General features: G+C 45.0%; 1 protein-coding gene across 4 annotated transcripts in view; it reads left to right on the top strand.

Moving 5' to 3' along the window:
• PDE1C (phosphodiesterase 1C) overlaps positions 1-18,111 on the top strand; it is a gene marked incomplete at both ends in the record, with an annotated part of 532,083 nt that overhangs the window by 143,147 nt on the left and 370,825 nt on the right. For all 4 annotated transcript variants that reach the window (XM_082632880.1, XM_082632883.1, XM_082632882.1 and 1 more), the window contains one exon: positions 6,800-6,850. In XM_082632880.1, coding sequence (XP_082489006.1) covers positions 6,800-6,850 — 51 coding nt within the window. The remainder of the gene's footprint in view (positions 1-6,799; positions 6,851-18,111) is intronic.

Below are 18,111 nucleotides of genomic sequence, written 5' to 3'. Positions count from 1 at the left end.
TAGGCTGGTACATGGCTCTCACTGGGGCTAGAGCCATGGGGTAGAGGGTCAGGACTTAGTGTGACTTTTCTCTAGGGGTAGCTCTCTCTGGAGCACAGCTCTTGTCTGCCTACCTTTCTTGGAAGGCAGAGAGGCTAAATGGAAAGAACCTGGGCTTTGGAGACAGGCATACCTTGATTGGGAATTCTGACACACAACTTTGTGGTCTTGGAAAAGTTACCTGACTTTTCTGAGTTTCAATGCCCTGTCTATCAAATGGGAATGACAGTCTTACTCAGTGTGAAGGCAGGGACCATGACTGATTGTTCAGGGCTTTATCTGCAATTTAGTCAATGCTTTATAAGTATTCCTGAAGGACAGAATGAATACTTTAAAAAATATATATTTATTGGGCTTCCCTGGTGGCACAGTGGTTAAGAATCCGCCTGCCAATGCAGAGGACATGAGTTCGATCTCTGGCCCGGGAAGATCCCACATGCCACGGAGCAGCTAAGCCCGTGCACCACAACTACTGAGCCTGCACTCTGGAGCCCACGAGCCACAACTACTGAAGCCTGTGCGCCTAGAGCCCATGCTCCCCAACAAGAGAAGCCACCGCAATGAGAAGCCCGTGCACCTCAATGAAGAGTAACCCCTGCTCGCCGCAACTAGAGAATGCCAGTGCGCAGTAATGAAGACCCAACACAGCCCAAAATAAAAACAAATAAATAAATTTCTAAAAGAAAATTATTTATTTATTTATTTATTTGGATGTGCCGGGTCTTAGTTGTGGCATGTGGGACCTTCGTTGCTGTGTGCGGGATCTTCGTTGCGGCATATGGGATCTTTAGTTGCAGCACGCGGGATCTAGTTCCCTGACCAGAGATTGAACCCGGGCCCCCTGCATTGGGAGTGCAGACTCTTAGCCACTGGACCACCAGCAAGTCCCCAGAACTAATACTTATAGAACATTTCAGTGCTCAGTGGGTGTTAATGTCCTTTTACCATCTTCTTATTCTGCTTCCAGTTCTTGGCCCCCATCACACTCTGCATGGTAGGAGGTTGGTCATTGATTCAATACTGTGCCAGGCATTTAGGCATTAGGAATATAGTAGTTTTTTCATTGGCAGAGAATCTGTGCTTGTGTGGGGATTAGACTGTAGTGGAAGGAAAACGCAGTAAACCCAGTGAATGAAGAACAGAGCATATGAGAAGGTGATAAGTGCTTCCAGGAGGGATCGTGCAGGGAAGGGGGATGAGGCAGAGAGAGAAGGGGAGTCGGGAGCTGCGATCTTAATAAGGTGGTCATGGAACGCCTTAATTAGAAGGTGACAGCTAGGTAAGCTGTCACTCGATTTTGGACGGAGTCTCTTTCTCCCCAGTATTCCATTCGGTTTTCCTTGCTTGGGTCTTTGCAAGTGGAAGGCAAGGTGAGGTGAGGCCAAGCATCTGTGAGCAATGCCGAGCTTCAGCTTCTACAGAAACTAGGAGGGTGCCTGGAACCTCACTGCAACACTCTCTTCTCTGAAGTCCCTTGTGTGTGGTTTTCCAGCCAGCAGGCTTCCCAAAGGACCTCACCTGGAGAGGGTCCCTGGCAAGCCCCAGAGCTAGTGGCAGAACAGCAGCCAGCCAGCATGCCAGGCAGATTTCCTTGCAGGAGGCAAGGCTCTCCTGTGGAGCAGCTTTCTCATTGTGTGTTTGCCCTGGCACCCAGCACCCCAGCTCACCCAGGTGCCAGGGTTTTCAAAACAAGGGTGGCAGTGTTTTTGGTGCTAGTTTTGGTTACAAAGCAGTGTGTACCTGCCCATGCCACCACTATGACTGTTTGGACCACCCTCCCCATCTTTTTCTGATGGCCTGGAATGTTTGTGACTCAGTTGGGGTTGAGATGCTCATTGCTCTGAGTTAACTTCCTTTCTCACCATCCTGTCTCACCTGCCTCTCCCCACTGGTCTCCTTTGGAGAATCTTTAAGATTTGTTTCTGGCCAATTTTCTGGGGGGAAAACATAAAGCAAACATACCAGGGGCACACTTCATTTAGAACGCTGCTTCTCAAACATTAAGTAGCTTTCGAGGCAGTTGTTTAAATTCTAGAATCTTGTCTTCCCTTGCAGGATTCCATTTCAGTGGGTCTGGAATGGGACCAAGGAATCTGTATCATATCATCATCATCATTATCTTAAAGTCAGTTCCCTAGCTGAACACACTTGGATAAACCCAGATTGAGAGACATAGTTTACCTCCCTAACTTGCTTGTATGTCAAAACTGAATGAAATCTACTGTTGCAATCCTCCCAGGGTTTAGCCCTGTGTTGAGTTCCCAGGTGGCTCTCAGTACACATGTATTGAAGGTTAGAGGCAATGTGAGGTGAATCCTTTTATAAAGAACCCTTCACTATGTGAAGAGTTGCCCACTAATTGGTCTCCATAGTTATGTTTGCAGTCTTAACTGTTGAATTTTTCATAAAGCAGAGGCATGTCTCTGTTCAGGATTTTAATGACAAGACAATAGCATCCTGAAAAGAAGAACTGAATAGGGGTAATTATTTTTGAAGGCATCTTCCTCTCTGAATGTTGCTTTGATAAAGGTGTCTGAAGTTACACCATTTGTTAGTGCTTCTCAGCCTTAGCTGCTCATTGGAATCATCTGGGAACTTGGAAAGTATGGATGCTTGGGTCCCACCCGCTGAGGCCCTATTTAATTGGTCTGGGCATCAGGATTTTTTAAAACTTCTCTAGTGATTCTTACATGTGGCCAGGGCTGCAAACCACTGACCTAGAAAGTGTGGAACCCCCTGGAGAGGGGAGTGGGTGATTCATTTCTTGAGACTTATAGGGAGTCCCCTTGGACTAAAGATAGAAGGTCCTCTGGATTCTGTGATCCAAGACTGCTCTGAAATCTGAATCTAAAATATGTTTCATATAAATAAATATACATACATATATAATGACCCAAACTATATATAATAGTTAATTGTTTTCTACCCCTTTAATGAAAACATTTGTTTCTGATTTTAAGGATGGCATGTGCTTATCCAACTGTTGGGTTTATGTAGAAAAGTATAAAAAAGGCTGATAATCTCCCCAAATGCCAGCACATGGAAGAAATAACTGTTAATATATCTGGTGCACATCCTTCCGCTCATTTCTCTGTGGCTAAATACACACGCAGCCGAGATATACAATTCAACACCAATGGAATTAATAATACATACCGGTCTACCTGTTATACCCAACATGTCTTTCGGTAAATCTACATAACTTTCCTTAAATGGTTAACTTTCCTTAAATCTACAGAATCATTTTTATGAGATCTTGCCAAATTCAAGCTCTAATTGCACTTGATAAATGGAACATGTACTTCATTGTTGAAGCTTGCTAGATTTTTTTTTTTTTTTTGGTGGTACGCGGGCCTCTCACTGTTGTGGCCTCTCCCGTTGCGGAGCATGGGCTCCAGATGCGCAGGCTCAGCGGCCATGGCTCACGGGCCCAGCCACTCCGCGGCATGTGGGATCTTCCCGGACTGGGGCACGAACCCGTGTCCCCTGCATCGGCAGGCGGACTCTCAACCACTGCGCCACCAGGGAAGCCCTAGATTTTTTTTTAAATAAAAGGCAAACAGCAGTATAGGGAAGCCCCTCTGCTGGTCAAGAAGCCCCCGTGTGTCTGACCCGGCCAGCATTGTGCTGGTGGACCATCGAACATGTCGGGGCAGTTTGTGGGCTCGGAACAGAGGGGCTTAGCAAGCTTGGCCACAGCCACTCCTTGTAGTGCTGGTCTCTGTTGAGTCTTAGTTTCATTCTTTAAGACCTTTAAGAGGTCCTGTTTTCACCTGCCTTCTGGACCCACGCCAAGGGTATAGAAAGTCCACGCCAGTCAGCAAAGAGCTGCCTCCCGAACATCGAGGAGCTGGACTCACCCATAGGGGGCGTCTCAGTGGTGACCCATTGCTGGCCCATGGGTCTGGATCGTTACTCAGTTATTGAGAGAAGCTGACAATCTGCATTTATATTTGAAACCTCTTGATTTTTAAATGTAGACAACTAATTGTTTAAAAATTAAGGACATTGTAGGGGCCAAGCAGAACACACCTGGGGCTTTTTAGAGTCATCTGGAAGCCAATCTGAGGGCTCTCTCTACGGAGCCATCTGTGGCACTTGGTATGAATTTCAGTCTACTTCATTCAGTTCTAAAAATATTGACTGAATGCATTATTCTGTGTGCCAGTCACTGTTTGAAAGATTGGAAACAGAAAGATGAAAAGTTATGATCCTTGTCTTGGGTGGGGTAATTTATAGTTTAGAGCGGCTGTTCTCAGAATATGGTCCCCAGACGTGCATTCTCAGTATCACCTGGAAACTTGTTAGAAATGCCAACTCTCGGGCCCCATCCCAGACCCACTGAATCAGAACTTGCATTTTAAGAAACCCTGCAATTTATTTCAACAAACCTTCCTAGTAACTCTGGTGCCTGCGCGGGGCATCGCTGGTCTCACCACTGAAGCTTGAGAAGCACTGGTCTGCGCAGGGAGTGCAGAGCACGGGCAGAGGTCTGTGGACTGCAGAAGCCATGCTGGGAGCCAGGGGAGCTTTTCAGAAATGAACGGCTCCTCCTGAATCTTAAAGGATGAGCAGGAATGAAGCAGTGGGGAGGGGTGTGTAGAGGGAAGGGGGCAAAGGAGCAGTAGCAAAGAGGACAGAGAGTATGTAGGGCGTGTTTGGGATTTGTCCATTTAGAGCCTGTGGCTGGGCCCTGAAGGAAGCGCTGGGAGATACAGTGAGCTGAGAAGACTAGGTGGTGCCAGGTTTTCAGTACTAGGTCAGGTTAGCTGGATTGCATCTTGTAGATGTTGGGACATCATGGGAGACCTTGGGGCACTGGGTCTGCATTTAGGAAAATAATGCTGGTAGCAGGGTTCAAATTCCTTCTGGGTAGAGACAACTCTCACTGGCCTAGATCTTGATTCCTGCCTCTCCTGGCGTGACTTGGATCTGGGTCAGCAATTCCCACCCTTGGATAGGGTGGCGGGAGGGGAGGAAAAAGCCTGTGGGTGAGGAAGCAGCCATGGCTGCATGTGAAACTGTGACGGTGTTGTGACCACTCCTCCTTCTTCCCTCAGGGAATACACGCGCTCTCCAAGCTGAACATTTTAGTGCTTGCTGGTGTTCTCAGCAATGGCGATGGTCTTCATATTCCTACTTTAAAAGCAGCCCGTCAGTTTCTGCAGCAAACATAACCTTGCTCTATTTCTTTCTTTAGAGATCTGTAGTGTCCAAAGAGGAAACGATTTGAACTCAAGGCCAGGAAACTCACGTCAATAGCCAACTAGGTCTTGCTCCGTTCTCCCGCCCTCCCTCTCTGTCTTCCACTCTCCATTTCTCTCTCTCTTTCTTTCCAAAATGCTGGGGTGTGAGAGATAATGGGAGCAGGATGCAATGTCACCTCCCCCTGCTGGTTGTTTTGTATAATGTCTTGTTTGTAATATATACAGAGAGTGCAGACAGTGGGGCAATGCAAATGACAGAAGCACAAAGTAGACTGGGATTAAATTCATTAATTTAAAAAATTATGGTAAATTTAAAATTTTTCACCCTTTTGAAAGGGTGAAAGGAATTTTTGACTCCTTCCATTCTTTGCAAAATGATGTAATACATTTCTGAAGTAGTTATTTCTTTTGTCCTGTACTGTAAATTCTCATAGATGAGAATGATTTTAATGATTACATTGGCAGTCTCCTTTATTCTGCATATGTATTGGATGTTCTTTCCTAAACTAAAATGAACAGGTTTTTCCAGTTGATTGCTTTGAATGTTCATTCAAGTTGATCACAAATATCTACAAAACACCCAAGTTTATAATCATTATGGGCATTAAAAGTGATATTTAAAGGGGATGATACTTGTGTTTCAATTTAACAATTGATATCTTTTTTTTTTTTTTTTTGCGGTACGTGGGCCTCTCACTGTTGTGGCCTCTCCCGTTGCGGAGCACAAACTCCGGACACGCAGGCTCAGCAGCCATGGCTCACAGGCCTAGCCGCTCCGCGGCATGTGGGATCTTCCCGGACTGGGGCACGAACCCGCATCCCCTGCATCGGCAGGCGGACTCTCAACCACTGCGCCACCAGGGAAGCCCTTGATATCTTTTTTTATCCATGAAGATGGTGTTCGTAAATATAGGGGATAGTAATTATGACCCTATCAAGATGATAAATTATATAGAGGCTTTTCAGAGGAGGGTGAACGACCCTGCTGAGAAGCGTTAGGGGTAAGGTTTTCTAGGGCAGCTCTCTGGACAATTTTCTCCATCCTCCTATTTGTTAGACTCTAAATTTAAATATCCTTCTTAACAATAACCAATCTTACTATCTTCTGAAATCCCTGCCTTGCTTTTCGCCATGGATCAAGAAAATCAGACTGATGTCAGGTGGTTGGGGTGCATTTCTGTGCTGAAGGACATCCCGGTGAGAGGAAGCTTAAAGCAGAAGGATGTGCGCTGGCTTTGAAGCCTGGTGTGCACGCCTCTTAATCAGTGCATGCAAGCCAGTTAACTCCTGTAAGCCTAGTAAACTAGGTATTGTTTAGGTCGTCTCCAGCTTAATTCACTCTTCTAATCAGAATGATTAAGACTCGACCTCGTTTAGACATTGAGAGCAGCACTGGAAATATAGAAAGAGAGGGAGTGAAGTTGCTTTTATCCTCTTACAAAGACTCTCAAAAACAGCTTAATAGTGAATCATCCAGAGGATTAGCTGTAGGTTGGGCATATTCTATGGACACATGTGCCTTGCTCTTAATTGTATCTTTTTTTTTTTTCCAGTTGCAAATGAAGCCGGAGATAAGACTGCCAGACCACTTGCCTGCTTCTCTCGTGAGTAAATCTTGTTTTACTCCTTTCCTGGGCTCCTTCAGAGCCTTTTTGCCTGTGTGGTTCACCCTGCCAGGTGTCAGTAAAACACTGCCAGTAAGAGTAATATAGGAAATGTCTTCAGTGGGTTATTACTCCATTTGAGCCCCATCTCCAGTGAGTTATTCATTGCTATTGCCTTTTCAGTCCTTAGAATTGTGGTTTATCAAACCGTGTTCTAGGGCTTTGCTATTCGAAGTGTGGACCTGGGAGTAGCAGAATCGACATTGCCTGGTGGCTTTTTAGAAATGCAGAGCCCCAGGCTCACCCCAGACCTACTGAATCAGGGTCTGGATTTCAACAAATCCCCAGATTTCCTGTGCACAATTGAGTTTGAGAAACACTGCACTGGAGAATCCCCTCAGAGTACCTTGCCGTGGGGTGGGCTTTTTCTGAAGAATGAATGCAGAAGAGTCTATGAAATGCCTGTAGTTGTCAAGGTCCGTTACACGTGTGGAAGCATCGTCACCTCCCCATGTGGATGTAAGGCCTAGCTCCACTGGCTTTACCTCAGTTTGGTGATATTTTGAAGCTCAGATGGAATCTGTAACTGGTTCTACTTTGGCACGGGGATGTTTGTAAGGGCCTAGGAGCTCCCCATCAATTTCACTTGACTCCTTTGTCCCCAGGTCTTCATCCCAATGGATGAGCAAGAGTCAAAAGCCTCTTGATGTTTTCTGTGCCAGAGTGATCAGCAAGTAATACATTTGCAAGTTAATGCATTCCCTGGGATGAAAACCCAGATGCCAATGAAGGGAGTGGAAATACCAAGGAGACTGAGTAGGGTTGGGTGGAGATGCTCCCCAAATGGGCTGAGCATCCAGTGGAGAAATAGTGGAACTATAAATCAAAATAGATGGATTTTTCTTTCCAGCACCACCACTACTTGCTGGCTTTCACTTAAAGTAATTTCACTTATGCTTTCCGAGCCTCAGTTTTCCCATCTGAAAAATAGGAAACTCATACCCATCTTCTTTTATAAAAAACTTACCATCTTTTGAAGTGATGGCATGAGAGTCACTGCATTGTTCACATAGGGCTGACAAAGTCTTGTGTGTGGATTCTGCCAACATAAGTCTTAACACGTAGAGTCGAAAGTATCATTTCTCTGTTTATAGGGCTTCTTCCAAATTCTGCCTTCTAGCACTTTTGGGGGGGGCTTCAGAACTTTGGGATTGATTCCTAAAAATGATTTTTATAGAACTGTAATAATATATGCTAATGAAAGAGCATTAAATGCTCACATTTTAGAAACTGTGTAATAAAACACTTGCTTCTCACAGGCCCCATTTTTCACTGCCCTCCTACCTGGAATCATTATTTCCAAAATAAGTATTTCATCCCACAGCTCAGTGAGGATGATGAATATGCTTTTAGTCCCTTTATTTCTTCATCTCCTGAGCAGTAGTCAGGCAAATTAATAAGCTGGGGTGGTAATCCGACCATGCTGTGCAGCCTGCACCCCCATGGGAGTTTCTGCCGTTCAGAGGCTCATCACGAGGTTTGGGAAGGGGATGGAGCCCTTTAACCGAGAAGCTAGAATGAAACCTGGAGCAGTTTGGCCCTTCACAGAGAGAAGAGGGTACCTTCTCTTGTGAACGGCTTCTACAGATTCTAAATTGTGTGACTGGGTTGGAGGGATGGTGTGTCACTTGAAAGCTTATTAGTAGGAGCTAAGTGAGGATATGAGGGAAAATAATATCTATATAGGAAAAAAGTAATTAGTGGCAAACCAATTAAGTTGGGCTGATTCTGAAAAGAAAAAAAGGAAAAAAGTCTCCTGACTTAGTGCAGTGTCCTGGAAAAAAGTGAGATGGCACATTAGCTACTAAATCTTTTTGTAGCAAATACTAGAGGGAAAAAATTAGGTGGCTTTTAGGAAGGGAAAAAAATCCTTAATGTAGCATTGTCTGATTGACACTCACCTCACGTCACCACATTGAAAATGACCTTTTTCATGTGAATGAAGTGTTCAGTTTGGGAAGACTGGAAGGATTTGGATGATGGACTTTCCTTGGGAGACTGGAAAATGAAATACTGCAGCATTCTCTAACTTTTGCACCTTGCAAGACATATGAAAGCCCTGACAGTGTTCGTGGCCCAGCACGTAATTAGGAGGAATTCAGAGTGGGAGGCAAGAACACAGGCCGGTAATGTTGTGAAAACTGGACCCTCTGGGGGTTAAGCAGAAAAGAGCTCAGGGTAGGGAGGAAGCGGCTGGCCCAGTGGCCACCCAAGTAGTCCCAAGATGTTCATCCCCTTTGGGGTTTTCACATTCTGATTCCCAGTGCCTCATTTCTCTGTAGATTTTGCCCCTGCTTGAATCCATATACTTTTCTTGGCTACCCTCTCCTGTAATGGAAATGAGCTATGATGATTATAGTAAGAAATCCTAAAGGAGAACCAGAGGAAATAGAGTGTAGGAGTCATGAAGACATCTGGCTTTTCCAAGGGCTGGCTTCCCATCCTACCTTGGCCATCTAGTTTACCAGCCTTGCAGGCTCATTCCAGTCTGTTTCCAAAGAGGGTCGCTTCCACAATACAACCCTGTGCTTGGCTTTCTTCTCTATGTGACTGACACCACCACCCAGGACACTGTGCTTTCCTCAAAGAAATGGATTCAAAAACCTATATGGGTCAAGCTTACTTGCTATGACTTTTAGACTGGAGACACTTGCTGTGCCATCAGACAGCAGTGCTGAGGTGATGGGTGCAGTGGAGTGAGTCCTGTGAGACTCTGGATCCTATCAGGACCCTTTGCCACCCCATCTTCATCATTTTAGTCTTAGCAGTGACTTTTGATCGACTCAGCCTTAGTCAGAGCATCTATCTAGCAACGACGGACACATAGAGTAACAAGGAAGTCATCCTCCTAGGAGTGGGTTGGGGAAGGAGCAGGAGGGGGGGGAGCCGTATTCAAAAAAAGTGGAGAATATTATCTTTCCCTCCAAAACCTACAGAAGAATGACAGTGTCAAGGAGAATGAAGGATTGAGAGCGACCCCGACTCTAAGGCACCGTGTGAGCCCAAAGCACATTGGCTTTGGGTCAACGGATGGTTTAGAATGGCTCCCACCACGAGGCTATCTATCCTTGGGTTGGAGTCCCTGTGTGTGGGGACCACCCCTCTCTGTGCAGTGGGTGGGGTGAGTGGGCAGAGCATCTCCCATGGGTACTGCATGCAAAGCTTTCTGACAGGCAGTGCTCACACAGCTATGCGGTGTCTCCATTTTTACAAATGAGGACAGTGAGGCTAGGAGAAAACACTGAGAATCGCTCACTGCTGGAATTCTAGATCTTGCAACTCCAAATCTTGGCTGTTCCCAGTGCACATGACCTCCTCCTTGGTCTAGGGGTTAGAGTTTGCTGATTCTGGGACTTGGGGATTGGGGGTCTTCCAGCTCAGTCATGGAGGTACTCAAGCTTTACCACAGGGCAGGCTTCAGAGATCCACGTGGCTGTGACCTCCACTACAGTTGGTTTCATCTGGGGCAGGAAGACTTTTCCTCCAACATGCCCTTCCACCAGCTTACTTATATCAGAAATCACCTAAAATAAGGGAAAAACTTGATATACAAATCCCCTCGGAAGTGGGAACACAGGGATTCATTTTTACTATGGTGAAAATGATTGATAGCAGACCTTTTAATTGTTTTCTCCAGATACCTGAAAATGTATTCTCAGTGTGTAAAGAGAGGGGACAAAGGGGTACTTCATTTAATTGTTCACTCACTCATTCATTTAGTTACTCATTCAATAGGTACTGAACACTCATCAGGGGCCTGGCTCATCCTCGTGCTGAGGATACAAATGCTGATTAAAACAAGATCCCTGCCATCAAGGAGTGTAAAGCCTGATGTGAGAAGACAGAAAACTTAGTCAACAATGAGGAGTGTGCTATCAGAGGGGCTCAGGAAGTGGGGGCAGAGGGAACACAGGGAAGGGCCTCTAAACAGGTTAGATCAGGTTTCCCTGGGAAGGGCATGCTTGCCTTGAGTGTTGAAGGGTGCTGCGAGTTCAACACCCTTGAGTGTTGAAGGGTGCTGTTGAAGAAGGTGTGGGAAGCATGTCCCAGGCAGAGAGAACACATGGGCACAGAGGAGCCTCGCACGTTAGGGAAACTGGCTGGAGAGGCAGCCCCGGGTCAGGCTAAGAGGGGTCTTTGTGCTAGCCCATGGAGTGGACCCTGATTCTGGGGAAACCTTTGAAGGGTGTCCCACTTGGCCAGCATCTCCCCCTCCTCCTGGAGCTGGAGGTGGCCTCGGGGGACCAGAGCTGTGTGGTGAAGAACTGGACCTCCCAGCCCAGCTCCAGATCCCAGTCAGGGGACGAGCTCCTGGAGCCCCCTGACACTGGGCTCCTGACATTGGGACTGTTGGGATGGAGTCAGCTGGCTCTGGGGCCGGGACTCCTGCTGGTCCAGATGTCTGGGATGCTGGGAGGCTGCCCTTCAGCGCCAGCCCCAGAGAGCCCTCCTCTCTGGAGAGGTCTGTTTTATGTGTATGTCTGTCTCCCATTAGACAGTAGGCTCCTGGAGGCCAACGGACCCCTGGTTGAGTGTATATTGACTGCGCCTGGTGCAGGAACAACTGCCTGTTGAATGAAGACTGAGTGAACTGTTACCCTGCCTGCAGCTGTCCCCACTCCTCCTTATCCTAACTTCGTGGGCAGGGTAGGCTCTCCCACTGCCAGCACACACACTCCCGGATGCCTCTGGATCCAGGCCTCCCTCAGGGGGCTTCCATATACTACCGTGAGGGTCCTCAGAAGCCACGAGGGACATGGGCTCTGGTGTCAGGCCTGGTTTTGGGTTCTGAGTCCAGGAATTCTGAATTCTGTGTGAACTTGGGCAGGTAACTTAATTACTCTAAGCAGAAATGAGTGCTAAAATGCTTAAAAACATGTGACGTGGTCACCGACCAATCAGGACAGATGTTGGCCATGGCTGATGTGAAGGAGGGTGCAGGAGGCACTGATAGGTCAGTCACTGGGTGGGGCGGGGGCCCTGATTACTTGGGGTAAATAATATAAAGCATAGTGTTTGCACACTGTAAGAGCTCAGTAAGTGTGGGTGATTGTCGTTACGTATATTATTACCCTGAGTCATTTTCCTCTCCCCGCCTACCTCTCTCCCTCCCTCCTTTCCTCCCTCCATTCCTTTCACATGTGTTTCTTGAAGATTTTTCTCTGCTAGGCCCTGGGGACACACAGATGAGTAAGTTTGTCTTCCAAGAGCTCACAATCTAATCAGGGAGTTGGAGAGTTGCAGAAGTAACTGGCTCCAGTGCAGTGTGCGGAGGGAAATGCAAGAGATTGGTACGGGGGTGGTGGGAGCTATATGGGGGAGACCTCATCTGGCCTGTGTTGGGGGTGGGTTCAAGGGAGTCTTCCTGGAGGAGAAAAGCATTAGCTGAGGCTTGGGGAGTGTGTGTGGGTTAACAGGTAGAAAAGGTAGGGAAAAAAAAAAAGAAGCTATACCACTCTTCAAGGAATAAAGGCCATGTGTTGTGTTCAGACGTGGCCACAGTGTGGCAGGAAAAGCTCAGGTTTGGGTGTACATCTCTACTGCAGAAGGCTTAAAAGAGGCTGCATGCAGTGCAATGGACAGAGCACCTTCTGAGAAGGGAGTGCGCGGAATTGGAAGAGACTGTCCTGAGGGAGGGGTTGGCCCCAGAGCTTGTGTAGCTGGACAGCTCCATCCTGGAGTTTTGATTGCTTCCCTAATTGAGGAAGAAGAATTTCTCCCCTGAGATGAGTAATGATTGAAAAGAAAATAGTGGTGTCAAAAGCAGTAAGAAAATGGAGCCTAATTAGTAATGCCTGCAAATTTGGCCTCTTTTGCTTTGGGAGGTAATAATCCAGATAGTGTTGAAAATAGATTATTCTATAAAAGAGCTGGAGTAGTTTCGGTGGATGGATGATAAAGCAAAGGGAGGTCGCCTAGTATTTTTATATTGGGTGTATGATTGGGTGAATGGTCCCCTTTCCTGGGCAGAGATGGGCAGGGGCAGGCAGGGATGTACAGCTAGGGTGGGTGCTGGGTGAGCCTAGTACCTATTACCCGGTAATGGCCATTGTGGAACCCCAAGGCAAATTCAAATCATGTCTGACAGAGCGCTCAAGTCCAGCCAGAGATGTTTTCTAAACTGACCGTCACAGCAAGGAGGGTTTCTCACAAGCATCGAGTTGGGGGTGGATGGGTTACAGAACCAGGATGATGAGAACAAGGAAGGATAAAATGGGTGGGAGTAAGGGCTGAGAAATGCCATGAGCAGTGATGGGCTGTGGCTGTTGGCTGGGTGTTCAGCGTTCTCAGGGGTGTGTACTATGAGCTAGAGCCATATTAAAGGGCCCAGGACAGGGTAGGAAGCAGATATGGAGATGTCCTGGTTTGTCTTAAACAACTGTAACTATTTCCAAAATGTTCAGATCCTCTGTAGAGCTCTAGGTCCTACCTCAATAGTATCCACAGACCGAGCATCTTCATTTCCTACTTGCTTCCGCAGAAAGTTAACTTCAGCAGTGGCAGCTCTAGGGGCTTAGGGGTAGCAACGCAGCTCAGTGGTCTTCAAAGTGGGGTCGCTGGGAACTTGTTAGAGATATGAGTATTTGAGCCCTTTACTGGATCTGCTGAATCAGAAACTCCTGGGGGTGGGTCTCAGCAATATGTATTTTAACAGACTCTAGTGGTGATTCTGATGCATGCCAGTATTTGAGAACCACTGCTATAGTTGGAAGGACTATGTTATGTTGGTGGCAGAGATAGAGGTAGAGGTAAAAGGCAGCATGCAGAGCAGTACAATGGTTTTATTTAGTTTATACATTACAGAATAATACAACTAGCAGTTTTCGATAACTGCTTGTAATATGTAATTGCATACAGACATAAGACAGAGCAAATGTTAATTGTCCTTGTCAAAGAATAGTATATTATTATTATTTAATTTTATTTTTATTGGAGGAGTTTGTGGGGGCTGATGGAGGTTATGGGAAGATGGTCTAACGGTCCCCCCTAATCCTCCCTTGTGACTGGCACTGCTCTGCATCATCTCTTGAATCTAATCCTCTCTTTTCTAAGATCATCTCCTACCTGGCCCTGACTTTCCTACTCCACAACAAGGTCATTATAAGAACTGCTTGGTTGGCCCCTAGCTTGCTTATAGCTTCAGATCACCCTCCCCACAGTAACCTGTACCGTCACGCTCTAGTTTTTGTCATGACATATTTGTGTTTCAGAACCACAGGGAGTTACTCCCTAACTTGTGTTCATCCAAGATTTATCTGCCTGACCACAAGGGTCCCACTGCTTGTTCTTACCCCCTTTCTCCATCCCTTTCATCAAATATAGTCGTTATCAGCCATGCAAATCTGCTTGGTTCAGTAAACAGATATATCAACCCATTATCTTAGATTTGAAAAATTTCAAGTTAGACTAGAACTTGCAAATGATCCAGTCCAAACCTCACTACTTCCTGTAAAACTCATCCTCTTTGTGACATCCCTGTCAGAGGGTCATGAGCTCTCTGAAGGAACCCATCCAGTGATGGAAAACTCACCTTGTCTTAGCGAGGGTTGATGGTAACAGTATAGTGATGGACTGGAATGTTATGTGTTTGGGGAACTGAAACTCACTCTGCTTTTCTTTTTTTGAATGCGTTTGATCAAGTCTTTGAATACGTCCACTATATCACTTGGTCCCCAATATGTTAGTCATTGGTCCACCAGTGGATGGCTGATGATACTATAAGTAGCTTCTAGAAGCTTGTGGACAATATGTAACCCAGATGTTAGCTGGAGGCTCTTGGTCCATTGAGATCTAGTTAAATAGGCTCAAATGACTGTTGTGTGCCCTTTGGAGGTTCAGAGCAGACCTCAGTGTTTCCGTGAATATCTGGGATTGATTTAGTGTTCTTCTGGCTCTGATTTCCTACCTCTCTTGATTGTGTTCCTCTGTATGCTTCTGGCTATTTTCATATCTGCTCTGACATAGACTCAGATGCAGGCCAAAGCCCCTTCCTCTTCTCTTCTTCCCGTGTAACCAGAGGCTATTGGTCAAAGCGAGACTTGACTGAAGATTAGGGAAAGAGAGATCACAATATGCAATTGTGTGCAGACAATTTAAAGTCATAGTTCTCTTCTCAACAGTTCTTTCACCCATCCCACAGCCAGTAATTTTTTTAAAGACCACGCTGCCCATGTAGCTCCTGGCCTACCACCCCTTGATCCTCCTCTATCCACCGTCCTCCATTCTTTACCCTTTATTTCCACTTCTCTCTTAGGAATAAAAAGACACTCCTCCCAGTCTCTCGTGCAGAGCAGCATGACCATCATGTTAGTTGCTTTGGTATTTGCTGACACCCTTGCCTTCACCATCTCTCCTTTACTTTCAACTTATTTCTTTTCGTCCATGAAGGCGAGTTTCTTCTTCCTTAATGGGAATTGTGGTCCAACCTGTTGAGGTACTAACAGATATTTAACTCCTTGCCACAAGTGTATAAGCTTACACAATTAAAAAATCTGATTAGAATTTGTGTGTGTGTGTGTGTGTGTGTATGTGTGTGTGTGTAATGTGACCCCAGGGAGGGCAGGGAAGACATGGATTGGCTGTTGTATGCCAAGCACCTCCTCCCCTCCCCTCTCAATGTATACTCCTTTCAATAAAGTTAGGATAAAGTTTCTGATTCCAGTAAGAGGTGGACTAAGAAAATCTGAAAATCCTCCAATTTTTATAAGCCTGTAGGAATGCTGAGTAAAATATTTTTTAAATGCCCTTAAATGCATAGTTAAACTTGCAATATAGAAACGGACCTCTGCAGGTGGTAGAAATGAAAGAGGAATTTAATATCAGTACAGCAAGCTGTAAACATGCCTGCTGATTCTGCAGCTCTGCTGCATGGGGGTGGTGCTGCTAGTTCCATGGGATCTAGTAACACATGTTTTAACATCCACCTGGGGAAAGCAGTTAAGGCCTTGGCCTGTGCAGGCTGGGGAGTTGGATATGAGACTTCCGCCTGAACTTGACTCTTAAAACATACGGCAGATCATGTTTTCCAAAAATATTTGCAGCTCTATCTCCCATCCCACATGCTCTTCTTGCAGAGGGATGTTGACAAGCCTCCCACTGAGATGTGAAGCCTATGTTCCCTCCCCTTGAATTTGGGTGGCCTATAACCCTGGCAGAATGTTGCTACGTGACTTGCAAAGTTACATCATCAAGAGCGATGCAGCTTCCACCTGGGGCCTGTTGGGAGGCTTGTTCTTGGAACACTGTCATCATGCTGTGAGGAAACAGAGAGGCCATATGGTGAGCCCACTGCTGCACCACCCATCCCAAAATACAGGTTTGTGAGCAAAATAAATGGTTGTTGTTGTGGTTTGAAGCCACTAAGTTTGGGGTGATTTGTTATGCAGCAATAGATAACTGGAACAAAGGGCTACATCCTCAGTGAAAGAGGGACCTGAAGAACAAAATACATCTATTAGCATAGGGAGATAACTAGGAAGCTTGTTTGCCTCCTCTTGTTGTTGAGGAAAAGTCTCCCCTGGGCAATGGAAACTACCTGCCTGGTCCAGGTACCCTTTCAAACTAAGAAATTAGTAAAAATTGGTTCTGTGGGCTAGTAATGGCAGAATCAAATGGAAAAACGCAGTAAAATCAATTGTAAAAATATTCTGAAGTGCAACCCAAGTCATAATGTATTTTCATAAAGAAAACAAGGAGCACTAAGTATCAGCTCACAATCAAAATTTAAAAAAAAATCCACAGGGGCAGCAATCCACCAGGATGAACAAGAGTCAGTGAGCACAATGAATAGAGAATTAGAACCCTAAGACCTCGAGGTAATATATTGACAAACTGAAAGAAAACATGAACTATATATATTTAAAAATAAAGATATAAAAAGAATTGAAACTCTAAGAAAGGAACAAAAAGGAAGATTTTTAAGAGAACCTATAGAACTTCCACAAATGTGAAAGTTAACATTAACAACAAACAAACAAACAGACAAATAAACCCAAACACAGTTTATCCACCTGTGTTGGGTAGGACTAAAAAGGGAAATAATGAACTGGAAGATATATCTGAGGAAATTATCCAGAATGCAGCACAGGCAAACATGAAAGAATGGTTAAGCAATATGGAAGATAGAACGAGAAAGTCCAACATACATCAAATAGGAATTCTAGAACGAAAGACCAGAGGGAATATGGGAAAACTAGTAACTGAAAATCTAGTAGCTGAGAGTCCTGCAGAATTGACTAGTGATATGAATCATCAGATTGAAGAATCATACCTAGTTTCAAGCCCGAAAATAAAAATTAACCCATTGCTAGACATATAATAATGAAACTGTAGAACATAAGCAATGAGAAAAAACTAAAAACAGTTGGAGAGAAGAAAGATTACCTACTGTGTCTGAAACTGTAAGTTTAGTTCTTCTATATTAAAAGAACCTTGATTTTTTAGTGGGGCCTATGTCCCCATCCCTCCAAATAGAGTGCATTTCTCAGGTTCTCTTGAAGCTAGGTATGATGATGTAACTAAGTTCTGGTCAATGAAGTGTAAGCAGAACTGTTGGGGCAGATTTCTGGAAACTTTCTTGAGGGTCTGTGCTTCCTTTTTTCCTTTTCTTATTTATCCCTTCTCCACCCTGCTGCCTGGAACACAAATGTGATACTGAAAGCTCTAGCTGCCACCTTGGACCACAGGGATAATTGTCACACCAAGGATTGTTAGTGTGGTAATATGAAGACTTTGTGGAACAGAGCTGCTATATCAGCCATGAAATGCTTACCTCTAGATTTTAGAGAGCTTAACATAAACTTCTATCTTGTTTGATATTTTGGAATTTTGAGTCTCTGCTACACAGACATGTATAATCCTAACTAATGCATCTACCAAGAGTAATAATTAGACTGACTGCATACTTCTTAATAGCATATTTAGAAGTCAGAAGACAATTGAATATTTGTGCAATGATGAGGGAAAAGAACTGCCAACCTGGAATACTATACTGAGAGAAATATCATTCAAGAGTGAGGCCAAAATAAAGACATTTTTCAGGCAAAGAAATTCCAAGAGAATTTATTATATGTATACCCTTGCACAGAGAATTACTAAATGCTATATCTCAGGAAGAAGACAACTGAACCCAGAAATAAGAATAAATTATGTTTAACAATTAGTTAAAAAGAATATTGGGATGTTTTTAGTTTTTTAAAAAA

The sequence above is a fragment of the Mesoplodon mirus genome (assembly GCF_964341445.2).
Source record: "Mesoplodon mirus genome assembly, chromosome: 9".
In the NCBI taxonomy this organism is placed as follows: Eukaryota; Metazoa; Chordata; class Mammalia; order Artiodactyla; family Ziphiidae; genus Mesoplodon; species Mesoplodon mirus.
The sequence above is the reverse complement of the archived record's forward strand: the minus strand, read 5'-3'. Positions and strand labels throughout refer to the sequence as shown.